The sequence below is a fragment of the Amblyomma maculatum genome, chromosome 5 (assembly GCF_055883805.1).
Source record: "Amblyomma maculatum isolate TAMU_Amacu chromosome 5, ASM5588380v1, whole genome shotgun sequence".
Taxonomy (NCBI): domain Eukaryota; kingdom Metazoa; phylum Arthropoda; class Arachnida; order Ixodida; family Ixodidae; genus Amblyomma; species Amblyomma maculatum.
In genome coordinates, this window is record NC_139348.1 from 114,997,995 (window position 1) to 115,020,555 (window position 22,561).

Consider the following 22,561-nt stretch of genomic DNA (forward strand, 5'->3'; position numbering starts at 1 on the left):
GTTATTTATTATCCTTGTAAGGTCACTGTACGGGTGTCAGGCTGTCTGCTGATTCAGTTATGCTCCCAACGTGTCATTTGTTTCTGTTTAATGGTGTGATAATCTAAGCCGTATGTGAAGTGGTAAACCATTGTTCATTTCCTTGTTATGATGGCAAAACAACAAGTAGGCAGAACTGGGTGGGTGGACGTTTGTGCGAAGTTTGCCCAGATTCCTCTCTGCCTTGCCTCTCCATTCGGGAGACAGGGACACAAACTACGTTCCGATGTCACAGCTAATAGCATTTATTGCTAAAAGGTCAGCACGTGTGGTCTTTCTGGCTTCTCAAGCAAGCTTTACGTATTTTCTTGTTAGCGCCTTTCACTGCCCTCTAATCTTTCCACACACATTTTTCCATGTTGGCTTCTACTGACGCTTCTGTGCACTGTCGTTGATATTCTGTTGTGCATTTATTCTTTACATCGAATGCCCAAAGCAGACAGGGAAGATCTCCTGAAAAAAAAAAAAAACGGAATATGAGAAGCTGTTGAGTGACGCATTTAAACTAAACAGCAATTAACCTGTATATTTCACAGGCAAACTAAGTAGAGTAACTTATTTTTGCAAAATATAATGCATTAGCTGAAGTTTGATGACGAAAACTCTGGCAGAGTTCTGTTTTCTGCCAAACACTTCGATATATGCAGCCACGTGGACACTAGGAAGGAATAGTAAACTTTCGGTTGTTGACACTGCGTGCAATTTTTTCTTGAAAGCAATGATACCACAAATGGCTTCGGTGCATGCGATTATGTCCTCGGCACAGGGCTCCAAGTATTTGTTATCCATGTGCCAAAATGTCTTCTGCCTCGGTCACCGCCATTCTTAGTTACAGCATTTCAGTGTCAAGCTGCGCCTGAACATGTTTGCCTATTCATTGCTCATAACAAATGTGACTGATAGTTTCAAAGCCAGTACTGTCATATAAAGAGGACTTTATGCAGGTCGGCACCTTCAGATTCGTTCCTAATTTCTCACTTAACGCCTAAATGTGAACTGCGCAACTGGCCCTCGTCACGCGAGCTCAAGAGGTCGCTCCCCGCGTTACGTTGGTCGCTCCCGACTGGAGGCCACCCTAGACTCGCCCCAGCCCGAAATAATTCCTTTCATTTTGTGGCAATAAAACCAACCACCACCACCCTTCCCTTACGGCGCGGTTGCGGTGTTCACAGAAAACAAGTGAGACAGTTACCGCGCCTTTCCCTTCCTATAAATAAGTCATTTATGAATCTACATTCCTTTCTCCCCTTTGTGTATATTCATGGTAAGTGTGGAAATTTCACATATGATGCGTGTTCTTTTATCTACAAACTAACATACAATTTAAAAATGGCCCGTGAGTGTACGGTGGCTAAAATAGAATGTTGTCAGAGGCGACTACTTGAAGAGCAGGGCTTTTCGTCCCATTTCGAGGCCTAATTAAACACGATAGTATTAAGAGCCCCTGTATTAGGGAGACGTTGTATCTTTGGCGCCGTGGTTAACAGTGATGGATAAGAGCTCATTTGACGATTGTGTCATGAAGCTCAGTCATCAGTACGCTATAATGAAATGTCATGCATTCCTCAGCAGTCGTGCCAAAGGCAACAGGAAGTGCTCAATAAAATGTCTAAGCCCTATCAAATTCAAAATAAAGGTCTCTTCATGCAGGTGATCATGCGTTTTATACTAGGACGGATTTTAGCAACTATAAATTTTAGAAAATACATCAAGTAGTTCACACCGATATGACTCACTTTGCAGACAGGTGGTTCGTATACCAGACTGCACCGTATATTTTCTCTGCTCGTTCATGAAGTGATTTTATAGATATGCCATATGGGCTTTCCTTAATTTCGGTATCTCACAATTCTAGTACGACGTGCTAATGCGCATGTGTACATTTAAAGACCACGACAGGCCGATAAGGAGTTACGCCCACTGGCAGAGAGCAACTGTTCCAGTAGATGATAGGCGCTGCATAATGCTATTTACCCGAAAGTCAGTTTTGAACGCTTTCAGGTAATAATGCCGTTTACCTGTAATCGTAGAATTCAGCTTCCTGAAGCATAGATCACCTATTCTGCTGAGTGAATTCATGAAGTGTTGTGGGATTGGAATTTTTTGGTGATTCGAGCAGGAATAGAATTTTTAGCGAAATAGCTTTTAATAAAGGCCCAGCGGCCGTCCGACGCCGAGGACGAGCATGGCGCTGGAAGGTGGTAGCTGGCGGTTGACATAGAAGAACGCTAACTGGGCGTATGGTTCACTGACATTACATTTGACGGGAGCTGCCAACTCGCGGTTTCAATTTCACATGGAGAATGGTATAAAAATCAGCCTGGCCGAGTCGTTTCACTCACGCGACCTGTAGGTACACCGGCGCCTTCATGCGGCTTTGTTATAGGGGCGCTTTATATGTAGGTAGGTATCCAACGCTTTCGTGTCATACCTTTAAACGCGTAGCTTGAATTTTCCCCCTATTTTTATATTGACTGGATGTGCAACTCCTCAGATGAAACCGAATCTCCTAGACTTTATTCTATAAGTCATGGACTTGAAGGTACTCAGGTAGTCATTTTTATGATGCAAGTAAAATAATTTTATTTTCTTACCTTGAAGAAAGTTCAGAGGTTGTAATATAAGGCAGTCCTCTTCAGCATGCTTTATATATTCGATCTCATCCCATCCCGGCGGTACGTCTCCTGAGAGAATGAACAACATTGAAGTTTCAAGTGCAACTCCTTTTGTTGCTTGCATAAAAAAAAAGTATAAGTAGGAACATAACAAATTTTATTTTCCTCAATTCACAATTAAAAAAAAAGACTCGTCCACGGAAAGGTCTTAATTTGTCGTGCCAGCGACACATATACTTTCAATTATCCACAAAATGAGAAAATTTGATAACAAAAATAGAAACAACGTACTCGCCGCGACATGTATAAAAATGGCGCCAACAGTAAATAATAAAAATATATTTAATGAAGTCCTTTTTATTATGCATAAATATGAAACAGTTATAAAATAGGCAAAATAATGATATCGTAAGAGGGATTACAACCCACTATCTCAAAATTTCGCATGTAAAAATCGACCGACTGAGCTATAGCGAAGGCCGTCCAAATTCTCTATCCTTATCTCCTTTCTTCGCGTTTACGCAAATATAAATGTGAGGTGGTCGATATTACTCCAGAGTCCTCCACTACAGCACTCCTTTCTCTTCACGGGAAGGGAAAGGCGCAGTATTTGTCACACTTGCTCTGTGGAGACCTCAACCGCACTGTATAAGAAGGGGGGAAGGTGGAAGTGAAAGTGGAAAGAGAGAAGGCGGAACCGTATTGAAGGGCTACGGAGTAATTGCGGATATTTACCGTGCGCTGACATCGCACAGCACACGGACGCCACTTCGTTTCGCCTCCATCAAAACGCAGCCGCCGTGGTCGGGCTCGAACCCGGGAACTCCGGCACAGTATAGTCGGGCGTCTTACCTCTGCCCCACCCTGCCGGAACATATTCTCCCATTTTCTACCCATGCGCGTCACGAGGTCAAGTAGACGAAGAGCAGCTCATCGCATTGCAAGTGGCAAATATTTAATACATCTGCTAGCTTTTGACACAGGTCCTGTAATGCACTGGACAATGGACCATCCCACACATCAATAAAGCCGAAGACCTCTCATGGTGGATCGTGCTATGCTATAAGTAACTTCTTAAAAGATAACGAGATCGGCTATCTCTATAATATTCGCTTAACCGATCTGATATATAATATATCCCAGTTGAGTAGAGGCAATACACGCAATGCATACGGAGTAGATTCCTTCAGGCACAAACTTTCTTGCGTCATGTGTAAGACTAAAAAACACTCATAATCATGCTGCTGTCCTCAGAGATTTAGCACTCTGACCACGTCCGCCGCGATCCTCTATACCTGTCTCATGGCCATTTCGTGGCCTTATGCACCAACGTAAGTGAGCATTATTTGGTACAAACGAGACAAATCTACTGCAACATGATATAAACATTTTGTGAACTCCAATGAAACATTCTTTGCTACCATGTAGACACATATATATACCAGGCCGGTAGGACTAAATACCCTCCTGACCTTTTTCTCGCCATTTTGACCATTTCCAGCCATCCATTTTATGCCACATTGCCTCTTTGTGTTGATAGTTCCAGTACATCTAGTCGTTTTATCCTCCACCAAAGCGGCAGTCCCTGCTAGTCTAGGGCAGCTTGGTTGCTAGTGTCTTTAATAATCTTGCAGAGACCATACTGAAATTTAAATGTCATAAATAATGTTTTGTCTCGTTGTTTCTTTCTAGTAATATGTTTTGGGCCATATTTAATTAGGCTACTAATTTTTCATCAACATAACAATGAATAAAAAAATATTATTTTCTCAGCGACGTTAATGGCTGCCTCATTAATATGCAACGATTAACGAGAGTTTCAATTTGGTATTATTGTTGTCTTCAGAAAGAACATCTTTATTTTGATGTTCCACTTCAGTCAGTGGCACTTTCTGACCAAAAAAACTCCCCCTCAAGAGAAAGAATTTGATGCCTGGGAGCCTATTGTTATGCCTAAGGAATAATTTTAGTCTCGGAGGCTATAACGCTCCGGGCGGTGACCAGGCGGTTAGAGCGTAAGTCCGTCTTTTTTCCAAAAAACAAGGTTTTCCAGCCAGTTGTGTTCGAGCCTCAAAGTCGTTTAGGCCGGAATAGATCTTTGCTGGCCCTTTCGAATGTGCAGCGAGAGAATAGCTCATAGAAAAATTTGCATTTAGAATGTATAAGAAGAGGAAAAACAAGCAACTACAAGATTTTTCAAAGTGTAGTGCTGAAAACGATGTTCTCTACGCTGTGTTGTATGTTTCAGTGCCATAAATAGAAATGTAAGCGAACTTATCACATTTGAATTTCTGTACTTAATGTTAGAAACTTCAGATAATTTTATTATTCGTCCGTATTTTCTTGCTTAAGCTTAGATATGTACGTTTAATTGCGCATGATATGCTGGGTTTTATGCCGAAGTGTATTACAAGCAAAGGTTTTGAAAAGTAAGTTTTGTTGCAAGCAATTTTTAAAATAAACTGATAGAATGCAGACATAAGCTTTTACTTTATCCTAGCCTGTGTCGTATTTCAGTGCTTCAATGAAAAACGTGAGGTGTGCACAGCTTTTATGCGCACTAAAATAAGAAAATTGCATATACGATCCTTATCTCTTAAATGCAAAAGCGGAATAAAAACCAGATGAAAAATATCACATGAAGGACTCACCTCCAATACCATGTATTTGAAGTTTCGGTCTTACAGGAAGCTTCGTAGAATGATCCAAAGCAATGTATACTTTCATCGGTCTGAAAGCATTTAGAGAATATTGGAAGCATAAAAACACCGAAATATTCTTACTACGCGTGTTTTCTTTCGTCATGAGCAATAACTTAGAGACAGTACTCGCCAGCGTACGACTGCCTGGACTGTGCTTATCCGCTTCCTTTGCGTTTTACGGAAATATGAAAGTGAGGTGATCGAAATTACTCCGGGGCCCTCCACTACGGCACTCCTTTGTCTCTTTCCGCTATCACTCCCACCTTGCTCTCTTCCCTTACGGCGCTATTCAGGTGACCACAGAACAAGTGCGACAGACACTGCGCCTTGCCTTTTCTGTGAACCAATAATTACTATTATTCCCAGCATTGCCCTCATTCATAGCGGCTGGCACTGAATATCCTGTCGAGATAGAATTACGAAGTATAAAAAATGAATTGCTGACTCTATATCAGCATTGAATTTTGTTAATACCATTTTGTTAGTACCATTTCATCAAAAATGAGACAGTCGATTTAGATCGGTGAGTCAAAATTACTGATATTGATGTTTCCATTTCATAGTTTGAGCATGTCAACAGAAAGAAATATTACCGTGTATAATTTGTTCAAAAAAGGCATGATCACTGAGACGTGTGTTGGTTACGCAAATATTATCAGCTACATTATCCGGTATAATACTCAATTATGCTTAATTGCGGGCATGATTTCGCTTGTGTACATTTCCCCCTCACAACCGAAGGGACTGGAAGCAGGTCCGCCAGTGGTGACGCCTACCGCACTCTATAAAATGTAATCATATTCATCTATCTCGTCGAAGTATTTGCAAGTTCGATTGTGTCCTATTGGATACATACTTAGTAGTTTTGACGGGCTAAACAAGGCTCGCGTTTGGAACTGACGCTATGTTCTCTGCTGCCTTTTAGGAGCTTCTTGTCAGGGGGTGCTGACCTCTACTTTGGCAAAACCCACCTCCTTCGCTGGCCCTGAATTGCTTGTTTTTTTTTAACATACTATTATTGTTTCACCCAAATTATTTAAACCTACAACCTGAAAGAGGTACCGCCGCATCTGTATTAGTATTGTACACAGGGATTCAAAGATACATAAGTGTGCATGTTATCAGGTAGCAGGGAAGTCGAAGCAAAAGAGAAACTCATGAGGGGAAATCTGCAGGCGGGTTTCTTTTTTAAGTAAAAAGTTTCACTACGAAGGTCGGAGCTAAGCTTCGCGTATACCGTATGCCGTGACGTCATAGCCAAGGCCAGCTGCTGAGTAGGGCTCCCTTAGGCCTGTGTGCAGGGGGATCCCAAAAGGAGTTTCATTTCGGTGGAAATAAAAAGTTTTGATGATGTGATGCGCAGCCCAGTCGCCAAGCTCTGCCGCCAAGGTCGCCAAGCCTAGCAACGCTTAAGAGGTTTGTAACTCCCCCTCATAATAAATTTAGTCTCCATCCGGGAATCGAGCCCTCAACCATTGGATCCGCAGCCGAGCGCTTTACCGCTGTGCCACGCCCTGGGTCGCTTTTTTCTTTATTGTCAAATTTTATACATAAAGAACATTACTCCACACTCACATACACAGAATATTAAGCGACAAACACCCAACATGGGTTAAAACAACGCGATTTAGGCTGCGTGATCCATTACAAATCAGGCATTTGCAGCAACACTTCTATTCTCGGAAGCCACTCAAGCACTTCGTCTTGTCTTGAAAACTTTAATAAATTTCGCGACGGCTTCGCGAAAATACTGGTGTATTTTCCTCTCATCAACATCTGCATGCCTGAAAGCCATTGCGGATCGCCAGATACTGCGCAGGCCCAATAACATGATCGTGTCCAGCGGTAGCCCATCATCATCTTCAATGGGTAAAAATCGGATTTCGAATGCATCCAGGGGTAGGTCTTTTTTGATTGTTCGTTGTAGAATGTCTCAGAAGAAAAAGGCTTCCCAACAGTTTAAGAAAACGTGTTCGATAGTTTCCAGTTTGCGGCATATGAAACAGTGTTTTCCCCAAGGTACAAAAAAACCTTTAATTTCAAATTAAGTCGAGTTCGTGAAACGCTCTTCATAATTGCGCTTGTCTAGCGTAAGGATGATAGCGGCATTCCGCGAGTGACAGATACTGCGTTTGGCGCGCAATTTGAAAGTGCCAAACACTAAAATAGTTAAGTCACTCAATTAGGGTGACGTCAAGAATGTGACGTCCACCATTTGCCATCAGCTATGAGGGCTAAGCTGGAATGAGTGCGCTCCAACGCCGCCTGGCGGCGTTCTTCCCTTTCACGATTGACAGATGCTGCGCCTTCCCTTTCCTGTAAACGAACGCCGGTGAACTTAGACGCGCTCGACATGGAAGCCAAGGAGAGTTTAGTTGCTGGCGAACGGCGCAGAAGACCGGAGAAATTAACTTCTGATCCCGAGGTAGTCACTGCTTTTCGCTACGTATATCCAGGCATAGCAGAGCTAAGCCATCTTTCATTTTTCCAACCCAATAGCGATAAGCAGATGACATGCGGTGATCCAGTATCCGAGGTGTAAACACAGTAACGAAATTGCAGGCATCATCAAGATAGCGTGGCCATACCCTAACTATATGTAACTAGACTGGAATACAAAAGTGTTGGGAGGCTCCAATGACAAGCAAGAAAGAAGACCAAAAAGGAAGTCATTCATCCGGCCTTGGAAAGCACCTAAACCTAAAGCGTTCCGGCCTGCTGAAACGTAAGGACGAGATGGCGGTCAAGACTGAAATCTCCATCGATCTCTAATTTATACAAGGGTGAAAATAGTTATTTTATCTAATAGTATCCTCCTAACTTAGGTCAGCTGTTCTAGGTTTGTTTTTTATGGGATTATAGGTCGTAGTCCTAGGTTACCCGGAACTTTCTTCCCACTGATGTGCTGGTGGTTCCTCTTATATATAAGATTATTTGTGGCTCCGACAGTTCCGTGGAGTTTTTCTAGACCCATGTTTAATGGGTCTTTCCGCAGGGGTGCAGGGGTATCTCTAGTGTTCCTTTATATGCCTGCCTTACGCTCCATTCTTTTTTGTTCTTTTTCGCCATCTCTATCTTCAGGTAGGAGATGGCGCAAACTGTTTCCTTCAAATACACAAGAATATCAGTTCTTCAGATAACGTTTGCATCTTACCTGTACTCACCTAGGTAGCTTAAGCGTGGAGGATAACGACAAGGGTTCTATTTAGGTTGAGCACAACACAAAGAGTAATACAGTAGAGTGGAGAGCTGGGCAAGTTGGTACAGATTGGTAAAGATTGAAGCAAGCGGAAAGACGCAAACAGAGAGAGGCACACATAAATATTTACAAAGAGCAGTGCAACGTATGATGGCAGTGTAAATATGTGTGGTAGGAAGCGTGAAGAGTTGTTCAGAGAGACATAATTCGAGTCAAGGACACACCAGTAGAAATCAAGAAGAAATGGGCATGGGCAGGACATGTAGTGCGAAGAGAGGATAACCGATGGTCGCGGAAGGTAACGAATTGTATCCCAAAAAAAAGCGTAGCAAAGAACAGCGGAATCTTAGGTGAAAGAATGATGATAAGGACTTTGCAGGTGTGAGGCGCATATAGCTAGCACAGGACCGGGTTAACTGGAGTAGTAGGGATAGGCCTAGGCCCTGCAGTGGGCATAGTCAGGCTGATGATGATGATTATTATTATTCTGTTGGTCACAAAATTCTGAACCATCCGGAACAAATCTTTTTCTTTGTCTCCCTGCCTTTTGTAGCTTTTTCGCCTCACTAACTTGGTTGTCTTGTTAACAGTTAACGTGCTTGCTTACGTTTCTATGTATGGTATAAGTCAGAGTATATTTAACCGAGAATGATCTAGGAAAGCCATGTGAATGAGCCAATGCTGTAAATGCCGCAGCGCCAGTTAATCATTCTATGTAAATTTAGGTGATTTAATGTTACAATGTGCCAATTATAAAAAACCCACGCTTTCAGCGGAATTCTCCATTTTTTCATTCCGAGAACTGGACTATCTATTTAAAGTTAGATACAACAAAGCGGAATTATCGCTGCTAGCAGAAACATGCAGGTGTTGTCTCGGGCACACCCGACTCCAATAGGTGATGATATTCTAGGTAGAGGAAGCTATGGATAAGATGAGAGTCTGCGTTGCGTAAAGATTGCTGCTAGTTTTAGCATAGTAAAGGCGCGTATTTCACTGGAGTGACCAACAAGTGTCTCACCGTATGTATTCGAGCCAGTTGTGCCTGCAAACAATACTGCATCTTCGAAACAGAGTGCCGAGGTCAGTCGTCAGTGTCTGATGATTCTCAATACTTGCTCCTTTATAAAGAAATGCATTTTCAAAAGCACTACGTATAGTTCTGACCATACCATACTTGTTACTGGTTGCACGGGGAATGTCGACAACATTGAAGAGTATTGTGCGGAGTGCTCGTGAACTATTACCGCCGCTACACATGCTTCCCTCTCCTGTTCTTTTTTTGCCATCTGTTTAGGATGTATGGTCCTGTCGGTTCCAGCCTCCTTCTCGAGTTGCCGCAACTAGACGTGAAAAAATTGGGATAGCGTTATTCCTGCAGGAAGTTCAGCGCCCACTTGATGATATGGTGTACGCGCTGTTGTCACAGGCTAAAGCTACCGAGCCACAACATTTGTGGGAGTTTACAGCGTTGATAAAGAGTATTTTGTCATAAATGACGTGAGTCTTATTGGGAGAACCAGTACAAGCAGCCTCTTTGTCGTACTCCTGCTAGTTCTCTTAATCTCTTTCTGCGCGCCACAGTACGTTATAAACATTAACTATGACGCCTTGTTGCAAGACGACATCTTGTGGATGCGGTAATCAGGGTTAAGTATCTGACAACGTTCTAGTCTGCCAATCACAGTTCACTTATAGGACACCTGAGGAAGGTTGGGCGGGCAATTTTGCTTTCTGTGCCATTATCTGTGACTGTACTCGATGATTCTCCATCCAGCCATTAATTTTATAACAACCTCGTGTACTAACAGCGAAGTTGTAAAATCTCTCCTGCTGCGTTAAAGTCTGCCATTTCAAGTTCAAGGTCTCTTGGACGGTATGTCAATCTTAAAAAAAATGATGTATCGGCTTTGATGTGATGCTGGCTGAGCGATTGAGTAGAAGGCACTATGTACCAGACAAGGCGTTTTTACGATGTTTGGTGTAAAAATAATTACTCGTCACTAGCTTGACGGTGCGTAGTGTGAATTGCTCTCTTCAATCTCCCCTAGTAGAGCATGTTTCGTGCGCATGCTTGTTTCTATTTGCTTAATTATTGTTCCTTAAATTTGAACGCTCATTATCTTATTTTTCATCACATATATTGCAGCAGTGTGCTGTGAAATCACATAAAGCCGCTTCCCATAGACACAAAAAGCCTTGCTTTTCCATTCTTAATAATAGGCCAGCGACACCTAGGTATAGAGATTGTAATCGAGCTCTAAAAACCATTAATGTTTTATCTCCAACTTGGTTTACCAATTGAAGTCATCTGACGTTCAGGCGCCATCTGCTAGCTGTGAACGACATGCGGTATTATGTTTTCACATAGCCTACTTACCAGAAACATTTCCTGCTTCTTTATTACTGTCATAATGTATTTACTTGCACACAACCCAGGCGAGAAAAATCTCCCCTGTTGATCAAAAAACTGCTTTAGTCTGCAGTCGCCATTTATTCTCGCCCAATGAGTATTTTGTCTTCTCTGCAACGCTTACTTTTCATAACAAGTTGGCCAGATACCCTAGCCATAATTGGCTTTTTTTCCTTCTCAATATAAGGCCAGCCTATACCAAAGTTTTTTTTTTATTTTTTCTAGAATTTTACCGACTAGGGTTTGTTCAGTGGCCCAATCTGGACGCTTCTTATTATATAGCTGTCATTTTGCTTACAATGGTTTCAGTCAGTTACCATCAATATAAATTATTCCATTTCTCTTAGCTTCCATGTTTCGGCTTGATGGTCCAAACAGTTAATGCCACCTGCAAGATGCATCTTCATAATGTTTCTGTTTTAACCTCGCAGGGGGATTGTCTGTCAATACTATTGTTTCGCGCCTGCTGTGCGATTTTTTATTTTAAATGCAAATGCACAAAAAAGATGTTAACGAAGGTTTCTAATCCTTTTACACTTCCATCATTTGTTCGGTTGCGATAACTTAAATAGGCTGTGAATAACCCACCCCTGCACCTAATAAAAATTTCGCAAGGGAGATATTTTCTATATGTCACATTTAGATCAGCGACAGCAATTGTCACAATGGCAATGAATTGGTCGCTTAACCTTTCACAGTAAAGTCACCACGACAGTGAAACTCACAAAAAGGAAATCAGTACTTACGGTTCTGAGCCATCATGTTTCCTCTCTAATGTGCGTATAGCTGCGTCTGTTTCATTTGAAATAAAATCGGAAAGCATGCAAGCTGCCACACTCCCCCGTAATGTGTGTGTTACTTTCACCAGTTTAAGAGTTTTATTCGTTTGCACCACCTAGAAAGAAAGGCGAACAATGCTTTTTTAAAACAGATGAGAAATTTTCTTGGGCATACATCGAAAAAATTCATTTTATTGTTAAATCGTTACTTTCTTCATTAAACATTTTATGTTGTCGGACGGGTGTTCCTTAAATTTGGCTATCATCCAGCCTTATGATGCAGAGCTGTCTCTTCAAATATTCCTCTGGGCATTATCTGCTGCCTAGACAACCTCCCTTTTATCTTTGCTTAAATGTCACTCGTCCGTAATTCTCCGGACTGGCGTACTTCCATGTGGAGACAGTTGGCTGTATTTTTCTCAATATTTTGATAAAGCGATCGACGAGAAGCATTCCGGGTGTTACAGTTTATTTTCAAGTAGCATACATCGCCTAATAAATTTGCAGGCTAGCTGATGATACGAACTAGAATCGATGACATATGTATCTGGTATTGTCTACATTGAAATCTATGTTTCACGAGCGTTTCACGATCCGGGCGTGGCGCAAAAGGAAACTTCGAAGTATCCGTTTGTGTTATGTCATGTGCAAAAGCTAGGCAAAAAGGAAAAAAAAATCCGGGGCCTGGCGCAGTGGTAAAGAGCTGGGTTGGAGATCCAAAGGATCGTGGTTCGACTTCCCGGCGGAAGACAAGGTTTATTAATGTATTTTTAACTACCGCTCTCGAAACGCGGACATATTTGCCGGCACTGCTGCTAACGATAGTATGAGGCATTGAGGCTTTCACCTTAAAACTTCGATTCCTCCGAGATAGACTGTACTATGCTAAGGTTTAAATGACACATCATCTAACAACAATCCCGAATGGGATTGCATCTGCAACAATCCCGAATGGGATTAGCAGTATCTGTATATAAATAAACGAATATCTTGAAAATGTGCTATCTATTTGGATTCCTTTTCCATTTGCTGTATGTGTTTCTGACGCATAATAATTCCTTCTATAATAATTTGAAATTTTCATAGAAGCGAGCTTACATTTCCAGGGCAGGACGCTATACATTATTTGAAAATTTATAATCGAAGCTTTCAGGATCTTAATGACGAGGAACAGGCTGCACATTTTGTGTGTTGATAGAAACAGAACCAGTAGCATTTCACATACCAGGAGTGCTTTCTTGTATATCTTCTTATATTCGTCTATTTTTTCTTGATCTTCAGGAGTAACCGAAAATGAAAACGAAACAGCATTTTTAATGATTTGTTCATGAACACAAATATTATTGACAAATTTCACATCAGATCTCATGCGCCGATTAGTAGTAAGCAGGCAGACTGTAGATTCACCACATTGCTCTCTATCATTCGTTGCTTAGTAGTGGTTCCAAAAAAAAAACACACTCCCAGTAAATCCGTTCGTAAAACCTGCAAGAGTATTTTCTGTTATCAATGCCTCTGTCTATTTAGGAATGCCTTGCGAAGAGTTTATTGCAACCACCTTTACTGCAGAGCCTTTAGCACCCCATGCCTTTTGCCGTTAACAGAACATGATGTAAAACCTGAGAATGAACATGTTTTTATAGTCTAAACAAACCTAGAAGGGTAAATAATGTGAAACAAGGACTAAAGCAACTATCTGAGAGATGAAAGTACAGCTTTGATCTTCAAATTTTATCTCTTTTTGCTAGTTAGAGGGGAAAAAACCGGTTAACATACAATTGTAAAGATTGAGGGAATGAAATCTGTTATATATTGAGTCGAGACAAAATAGATGTAATTATTTATTCTGAGGTCGAAATACTTTTCCTTTGCACTCGAGCTACTTTTTGCTTATTTTTGCACCACTTTGGCGCTTTATATGCAACATATTAAGGATGAGGTGGTTGACTTTTGGTAACGGTGCTGTCGCTGAAATGCATTTTGTATGTTATATGTCTAGCTTCTCATAATGGCCGCGGACATTAGCTTTTAATCATGAAACACATGAATCATCAATAAGGAATGCACAAGCTACGACAAAATGACCCCATGTAACTCAAAGCAACATAAATATTCATCCCTTCTAATAAGACGAGAAAAGAGGTTTCTGTAAAGGCACACGAAGCACCAAAATATACTAACAATAAAATTTGTTACTGGCTATTTTTACATTTCTTCCATGAATTGTATGAGTGGTTAATAGGAAACGGCTTAAACTCTGAATCAATTTTAATCAACACGTTTTATATCCGGCATGCACCAATCCACAACTACTACCTGATGTTCGCAAATAGTCCATGATTCCTCTTTGTAGCTTTAGCCATGATTACGAAGTACTCTAAATATTTTAATCAGAATTATGTAGGAACGCATTACACTGAGCTCTTAGCTTCGGTCACTGCGAGAAATCCTAAAATTATTTTTATAGCAGGAGAAGAACTTTTTACAAATGAAAAATGGCACTTAGGCGGGCGGTAACTAAACAAAACGCAATCAGAAGACAGCAGTGCGCCATTAATGCTCCTAACCGCAGCAAACGCAATTACTTCAGATTATGACTCCTGCTGTACGCAAGAATTGCTGATCTGACAAACCTTTACTCTGCAACTTCATATGAGTGCGGACTGAATTTAAGAAATTAGAAACTTCCCGATTTTGAAACGCAAAGCATTTGTTCTACATTTCAAGTCTAACAGAAGTTTTCGCCGTATTCACTCGCTATTTCCTACAAGGCGCGCAGTCGAAAAAGCACAATGTCCAGTTCTCTGCCCGAGAAACTTAAAAGGGTATCAAAAATCCGGTATACGTTTCGTAATAGTATATGCCTGCATTTCACGTCAGCTGTGTTCTCTTGACACCGGCTACAATAATCCATTTACTTATCACCTGTGAACAATCTATCAAATTCCTCAAATAAACAAGCTAGCCAAATTCGAAAATCCGATAACGTTGTATTTATTCCCTTAACATCGATTATTGCATTCTTTTTGCAGCGAAAGCTACACTACGCTAGCCTTGAGAATTTAGCTAGCAATTTGCAGCTACCTCAAATAGCGCCAACTTGGGTCTCTCCTTTCATGTGGGAGGGTAACATTAGAATCAACCATCCATGACAATTAAATTCTCGATATCGCTATGCCACTCAGGCAAGTTCATACGGTTTAGTTGAAGCAGGACATCATATTGGGCTGGTACCCCACGCTATCGAGTTATATATACCCTTAAAGGGGGAGGCTGAATCTGAACCAGAATTTTGGAGCGAAAGATATTACGCTATCCTTTAGCATTTCGCCGGCGCATGAAAGATCGTCCCGTTGCCAGCAGCTGATTTCGCCATTGTTGCAGAGGAACAAAGAACCGCTGGTGATAGTAACAACTCGGTTGTTTAAACCCTTGTAGAGACGGTCTACCTCAGCTAGTTGCTAGGAGAGAAAGTTCGCTTAGAACATTGTGACGGCAATGTGCAACGGAGTCTGACGTAGAGGGGATGTCATACCGCTGCAAGACGCTTACACCCGAATGAGAATGATTGACGAGTGGCAAGTGTTGCTCATATGGGATGTGATTCACCGTCCGACGGACCGAAATGCAAAACAGATGCAAATGTGATGCAAGGGCTCTCACCCTGAAAAACAAGGTGAGAGCCCTTGGCCAAGATCCTTTTTGGCCACTGGTGCACCGCGTGGTACGCCCTTCTGCGCACGATACAGATAGAGGAGAATGAGGAGGTTAGCGGCATCACTCTAGATGCATGCGCTGGTGCGAAGAGCAGGAGAAGGGTAGTTTTAGCAATGCGTATGCGCACGTCGTCGTAGAAAGCTGACCATGTGGTGCAAGAACTCGTCTACTGGTATCGCATGATCTCGTCATTAAAGTGGATTCTGCGTAGAACACGGGTGAACTTCGAAGCGTTCAATGGAACTCTGGCTGTGTTCGTTGCAACGCTCTGTCGCCCGCAGCCAAATATTTCGCTGTGAAATCAGTTCAGTAGCGTTTAATCCATGTAACTTTTTTTCTTCAAATATCACTTTGTCTAGACTTATCTGGTCCCGCTACGCGTTAGGTAAAACATTCCCGATAATTGTAAGCACTCTAACGTTTCTTTTAAACGTTATAAATCACAAATACGCTCGGTCGTTGTGGGTAGACTTAAAGACCTCGTCTGCTGCTCGCCTTCAGATCGTTATTCGCTCCTATGCAGTCTTTGGCAACTTAATAGCAACTTCCTAATTAGCGCATCTTGTAGCTCACATATTTCGATTAACGTATAATTGCTATGCTACGGCATTATCCAGCTACGGTAGTATGCTACCACAAGAAATGAATTTAAATCCCAGGGGGATAATGCTTTACGAATCGACCTGTGTGGACTATGATTAGTGTACTTCAATAAGTATCGATGAGTCTCGAAACGTTAATTGCTCTGCAGTCATCCCACATCAACTGAGCAAGCAGAGTTGGAAGCTTCTACCAATTTTGTGATGTCCTTGGTTCCGTTATGGCACGAAAGCCATCGACGAATCATCGCTCGGGGAAGTCTCCTCCTGGCTGCTACGTGCCAGATCTCTACTCCTACGTTTTTTGTTCACAAAGCCAACAGCATCTGATGATATGCAGAAAACGGAGTTTAAACCATCACGTAAAGGTCTGTGCTACTGAGCACATGTGCTGCCTTGCTGCGGCGAGCGAAAGAATAAAGTGGTCAGGTTCAACCCAGTTGAACCTAGTTTACACCCAGAATATCGATTAGGCCTTTTTAGACGAGGTTTAGGTTTACTTCCTCAATGACTCTACCAACCTCAAGGACACTAAAGCCAAGTCTTGAATACACGAAGGTATCGAGGGGATTTTGAACGTATAGATGTCAGGAGGCGGACCATGCGGGCAGCAGGTTTAAGCAGGGGACTTGACTGTTTGGCATTTCTTCACCAATGTTGTGTATGAAAGTTTCACGTGTTGGAAAAAGCCTGGAAACTAGCCCACAAGCAGCACTAGAGAGGAGCGGCTAGCCAGTGAGCCACAGCGCTACTATGTGACCCTCTAAACCGCTTTCAGGGAGACTAATTAGGTCAGGGCCAGGTTGCAACATCAGGGACACTTCCTACTGTCTACAGATACATAAACCTGCCATAAAAAACTGTAAGAATAAGTTTTCGGTATTAACTTCGACAATAATATTTTGTAGCAAGCGTGTCCGCTATAATAAACACAAATTTTATTTATGGCGTGTACGGTAACTATTTTCTTTAGGAATAAACCTCTATTGCCCTCCTCCCAAAACAACAAAGGTACTCACTTTTCTCTTCACAAAGAGCGAAGCCCACAATTAGAATAGGTAAGAGAAGTATATTTTTTAGCATCTTTATTCTGTAAAAATAACTTTATTTAGCCACTGGTTCATTATTTTTTTAATCAAGTGTCTGCAACGTTACAGCAGAAATCGATATATGGCGGAAAAGGTAACTTATTACATGGGGATGGAGCGAAAAGTCATTATTGTGATCATCAATCAAAAATACATTTGAAAATAAAAAGGAACATGTGTTTAAATATATATTAGCAAAGAACAGTTTCACAATGAAATACAAACTTTGCGGCAATTTTCGCTGAACAGGAAGATTAATTCTTAATAAGAGACTGAAAAAAATATAACGGAGCTGAAGCATCACCTTTTGAGTAGACGCGAAACGCTTTTAACACTGCATTTATATCGCGTGATTTGCATTTGCTTTTAATTTTTATTTTTTCCATTATTTCGATTTTGAAGTATCGCTATACCACCAGTAAAGACACTTAAAATTTACAAATTATTTACCGGGTGATTTAGGCTGTCATTATAATAAAGAAGGCCTAAATAGAGTCCTTAGTGCAGCCTTTTCGAAAGAGTTACAGACAATATGGGCGTCAAAATCCGAAGCGCAGCTTTGAAGTCTCGCAGCTTAGAATGGCATTTTATCTGCAGAGCTGTGGCAGTCTAGCAGCAAGAGTACTCAAAATGCTGCTCTCAAAAGGAACAGATGTTTTATACAACCTATGCCCCTAGTTGTACCCATTTTCTTCAATACAAGATTCAAAGGGCTTTGTTTCTACGGCAAATTATCGTTCTTGTGGCAATCTATTCAGGCTTTTTGATAGTCTTTTTGAATACCTTATGACGGACGTTGAAAAAGACGCAATAGCTACACACTGCGAATTGTAGATTCCATAAACTTGGTTTTTATATTTGCCCTATACTTAGCCTCTGAAAAATCTCTATGATGAATCGACATTGCGAATCAGGTTTCCCGCAAAGACTACTGCAGTTTCATGATTTTCAGTTTTACTGCAGTTTCAGTATTTAGGAGCTAAGATATTTAGACCGAACCGGAGGGAGATCCAACCTTAGGAACATTTTCTGCACTGCTTATGCATACTCCGTTGTTGCTTAGTTAGGTCGCATGCAGAGTCCTGGGGAAATAACATTTGTGCTTTTTAACTATTTTCATATTTCAACTACGCAAACACACGCATACACATATATAAATATATATATATATATATATATATATATATATATATATATATATATATATATATATATATATATATATATATATATATATATATATATAGAAAATGCCATGTTATAAAAGGTGTCGGCGCAGTGGTAAACCCACTCAGTGAAAAAACCACAGAAGCTGACCGCTTCCCCTTAGCCTGGGCTATAATCACGCTGGGCATTTTTTTTGCGGCTAATGTTACCTGGCCTGAGATTCCATAGCTATGTTGGCGTAATCTAAGGATGGCGGCAGTAGTAGTGCATCATGAAAATAATCGCAGTATGAACCGCAACACTACGATAATGGCTTCTTGGCAGCAAGTGCACTGCATTTGTCTTGTGTTTGTTATTTACGGGGTCCGAGTTTGAAAGGTAATGATTACCAAATGTTTTTAATCTGTTCCTTATTTCGCCTGGCATAGTGTCCAACAATCTGGATTGAAATCTCTGGGCGAAGGACACACCGGTTGTTTGGATGAGTCAGTATTTCATTTTGCCCGAAGGTGTCTTGAATTTCCTCCATATTGTTCAGCCCACTTGTTTGCATTTCTCTTTAAGAATTCCTTCTCAAAGCATACAGCAAGAAAACTACATAGCCAGTCTCCTTTCGTAAATTTTGCACCAAATATCAAGTCTACTCTGACCTGTTGAGAATATAAATCCTGTTAGTAACCGGACATTAAAAGTAGAAAACAAGCATAAATATTATATTCTATAGTCTTAGGGCTTACCAAAAGTAAAGCTGCCTTTCTCCAAAAGACAGGATTAGTCAGTCAGTGGCAGTAGACCGGGACTAGTTCAAAAAGGAACTAATTTGACTCCTCTTTCGAAGACGACTCTTATATAGTGGACAAGTACGTCACTGAGCAGATACCACGAGATGCAAATTCGCAATGTCGCCAGGTGTTCACGATACCCATGTTGTAGCAGGGCGTGATCAATCAGCTGGAAATAATAGCAATTCACTTCTTGATTCTTATCTAGTTCTTAAATTATTTATCAATCTTGGCAGGTTGTCGTCAAGAGCACCAGACATAGTGGAAACTGGGAAGTTAATTGGTGATCAAGACATCGAAAGCTGAAATATAAATTAGTTTAATGTAATTGGTGCGCCCGCTATTCAAGTTATTGCTCTTTGTGGTCGTAGTTATCGCTGCATTTGTGGGCGTGTTTGCCTTAGCAGCTATTGTAAAACACGTAGCCACGATTGGCTAGTCGCTTGGAGGAAGACAGGAGAGAGGGTCCAAGACCAAGGGGCTGGCAAAGGATTGAAACAAGTCCAGCTCGATGCCTTCTCGGTGCATAGGTCGCATTTTGGCTGGAAACAAAGCTCGTGCATGAGCGCTTCCTCTCTTTTATAGGGCAGAACTGATTCTTATGGGAGAATGAAACACCTGTTACGAATACAATTACAAATATTATCGGATGTTTTCTTCAGTAATCTTTAACAAACGCTGTTTTGGCAACATTCTGCATTCTGTACATACTGAAGATAGACTGCAGAACATGGTTATATTTTGAGTTAGTACATTCAACTTGCACTTATTTCTTTTCATCTGTACTACAACAGTATTTCGTCGTGCGTTCAGCTTATGGCAGGCATCCAATTCTATTCTTCCTGAGGTGACAGGTATACAGGGAGGAAGCACATCAGATACTGAAAGGAAAATTACGTACTTTGGCTAGAAACACTTAGCAAGCACCCAACAGACTAATACAAGGCATATCCCAACAACCACTGCCTTCAAAGTTGCTTATATCGTTTAGTTCACTGCGAAAATGTTCATTTTATTCATTTGACACATGAGAAAAAATGGATGTTTTAAAAGACCTAATTTAGCTTTTTTGGCATTAGTAGTCTCAGTTCGTACCTTGATTTATATTTATTATACACGGTCAACAATTAACTAGAGCTTAATAAAGGACGGATTCTTCCCTTCATAAAAGAACTTCAATACCTTCAGAACTTCAGTCATTTATTTTCGTTTGTTGTGGCAATGTGTGTTGCTTAAAACCAATTAGAAGAAATATAATTAGAACGGTAGTCGCTTATGATGCAAACTTAATGCAACTAAACTATGATATTGTCATGGACGTTGAAAGTCATGCGCTAAGTGGATGGCTTTTTAAGATGAAAGCTCTAGTTGGCTAAACAGTGTCGTACAGTGGACGCGCCTCAAACAAGCGGAATGAAATCCCCTTCAGACCCTGTGTAGAGGACGAGTGAACTGTGCGCTTTCAGAGAAGCTAGAAAATTGGCGAGGGCGCCTTGAGAAATGGAAGAGGGGCGTAGAATGCGGAGACAAAGGAGGAAGCATGGAAACTAAGTTTCATGGCATTGAATGCGAGCTTAAGGATTTGTACACGTATGCACTCCTAATTGTGTCTTCTGAATTTTTTTCATGCCTAATCAAGAAAGGTGTTTGAGAGAAGGCGTACTGTAGGCCAGAAGAATAAAGCGAATATCGCTCCCGCGGTCCGAGAGGCTCGTGAGGACTATGGCGGGCTTTTGTCTCGCTCCGCGCGGTCACGGCGTATGTGACCCGAGAGGCGCCTACTTAGCCGTCAATATGCGCTAATGCTTATTCCTATCTAAATGGATAGCACAGCGTTCAGTTCCTCTAGTGCTGATGATCGGAGCGGAGAAATGCGTTTGTTGTGCTCATTGAAGTGTTCACGAAGGATGACAGCGTTAAGACCTAGCGCATTAATGGTTTCAGTTTGGGTTAAGGACTTCTTTCAATCACAGAGCCAATTGCCAGACTCTGAATTTGGTTAACTGTATGCGACAATTAACAGCAGATTGCAAGGTGCAGCTCTAGTGAGGTGCTTCGCCGCTATAACACAGCAAGTGATATGAATAAAAAGAAAAGTGACTTAGATTTAGTCGCACTTTCGAGTAATGGAGGGCATGAAGTGCGTATATCGAGAGCTTGATAATCTTTGAGGGAAGGCTATTACCACTCCTTGCTTGCTGGAAAAATCTATAACACGAATAACGTCTCGTGAGCAGTTATCTACGACCGCGAAGCTCGCAGCGTAGGCACGCCCAATCACTCACACTCTTACGGAGCATCGCTAGGGCGGCGTAACAAGACCACCACAAGTGATGTGGATTAGCGGGCCATTCCAAGCGGTCATCACTTTCCTGAGGTGGACATCGAACGCTCCACTGGTTGCAGAATACTCGATTCCGCTTTCCGCTAAGACGGTAAGCATGCGACCGTCAGCAGTACATTTGAGGTCATATACTCGTGATCTCGTATAGCATATTGGCTCCTGTATTCGATCTCTCTAATTCGTCGTGTGCTGAGGTCGCTGCCGGGGCACATCGTTGTCACTTCGCTGGTTGGCGGCATCAACTTGGAATCCGGTCATGTTGCCATCATGCGTAGCGGCGGTGTCACTTTCAAATCTCGGCGCGCGATCGTCAAGGGCGTTTTCATAAAAAGCGTCGGCGGAATACCGGCTTCATCGTCACACATCTTTGGAGGCAGAGGATCTTTGTTTACTTGTCTTAACCTCACCTCCAAAGTCTTCTCTCTGTGCTTTTGTTTCCGGGGACTGGGTGACCTTTGAAGCTCGTAGTTGTGGCCCAGCGACGCAAATTGTGAGCGGCACGGTGAGGGGAGCGGGACATAATATTTGACTGTTCATTATCTCACTTGTGCAAAACGTTGTGGATTTCGTTTTGTCGTTGGTTCATTCTCAAAGACGGGGTCATGATGCTATCTTTGGCAAAACGACTCAGGCCGATAAACCTCTATAGATAGGGATGGAGGACGTGTCCAGCCACACCACAATAGAAACAGAGTGGGCGGTGTTTGGACGCTATCCAGGCGTCGCAATTTCGGGGGCTTGCAGATCGTTCATAAGCTTGGCGGGTGTTAACAAGGGGCGACTTTCGGATAGAGGACTGTAGCTTCGAGGGCTAGGAAGCTCACGTCGGGGTGCAGGACGAAGAAATAGGGCGACATGTTTTAGGGTCGGTGATAGTTGAGGAACAGGTATTGATGTGGGTGTTGTGCTAAGCGCCTGCTATACTTCTTCGTGGACGATGTTCGTAAGTGTCGCTACTTAGAGGGTTTAGGGAAATGAGCCCCGAAATATTTTGGCCAACTTCAGGTATAAGGTATTTTAGGCTATCGCTGCTCGCATACGTTTCCTTGCGCCCATATATCATAGCGAGAACAGCAAACACTTTGATGCGGTTTCATAGGGTGTTTTCACGCCACCT

General features: G+C 41.8%; 1 protein-coding gene across 1 annotated transcript; it reads right to left on the reverse strand.

The window, feature by feature from the left end:
* Positions 1-268: 268 nt before the first annotated feature.
* On the reverse strand, positions 269-19,206 carry LOC146189272 (uncharacterized). Its single transcript, XM_084604144.1, has 7 exons — positions 19,056-19,206; positions 17,083-17,153; positions 12,973-13,022; positions 11,715-11,863; positions 5,306-5,385; positions 2,634-2,723; positions 269-492 (listed from the first exon to the last, which is right to left on the reverse strand). Exons 2-7 carry the CDS (start codon positions 17,144-17,146, stop codon positions 371-373), a joined length of 555 nt encoding a protein of 184 aa, XP_084460270.1. The 5' UTR covers positions 17,147-17,153; positions 19,056-19,206; the 3' UTR covers positions 269-370.
* Between the last annotated feature and the right edge of the window lie 3,355 nt (positions 19,207-22,561).

What these genes read in the sequence shown, in the direction of transcription:
- LOC146189272 (XM_084604144.1), bottom strand. Translation starts at nt 17,146, where the DNA reads ATGCTAAAAAATATACTTCTCTTACCTATTCTAATTGTGGGCTTCGCT. An exon ending in AAACATGATGGCTCAGAACC is followed by an intron (nt 5,386 to 11,714) that starts GTAAGTACTGAT and finishes AAATGCTTTCAG; the next exon opens with ACCGATGAAAGTATACATTG. An exon ending in ACCTCTGAACTTTCTTCAAG is followed by an intron (nt 493 to 2,633) that starts GTAAGAAAATAA and finishes TTTTTTTTTCAG; the next exon opens with GAGATCTTCCCTGTCTGCTT.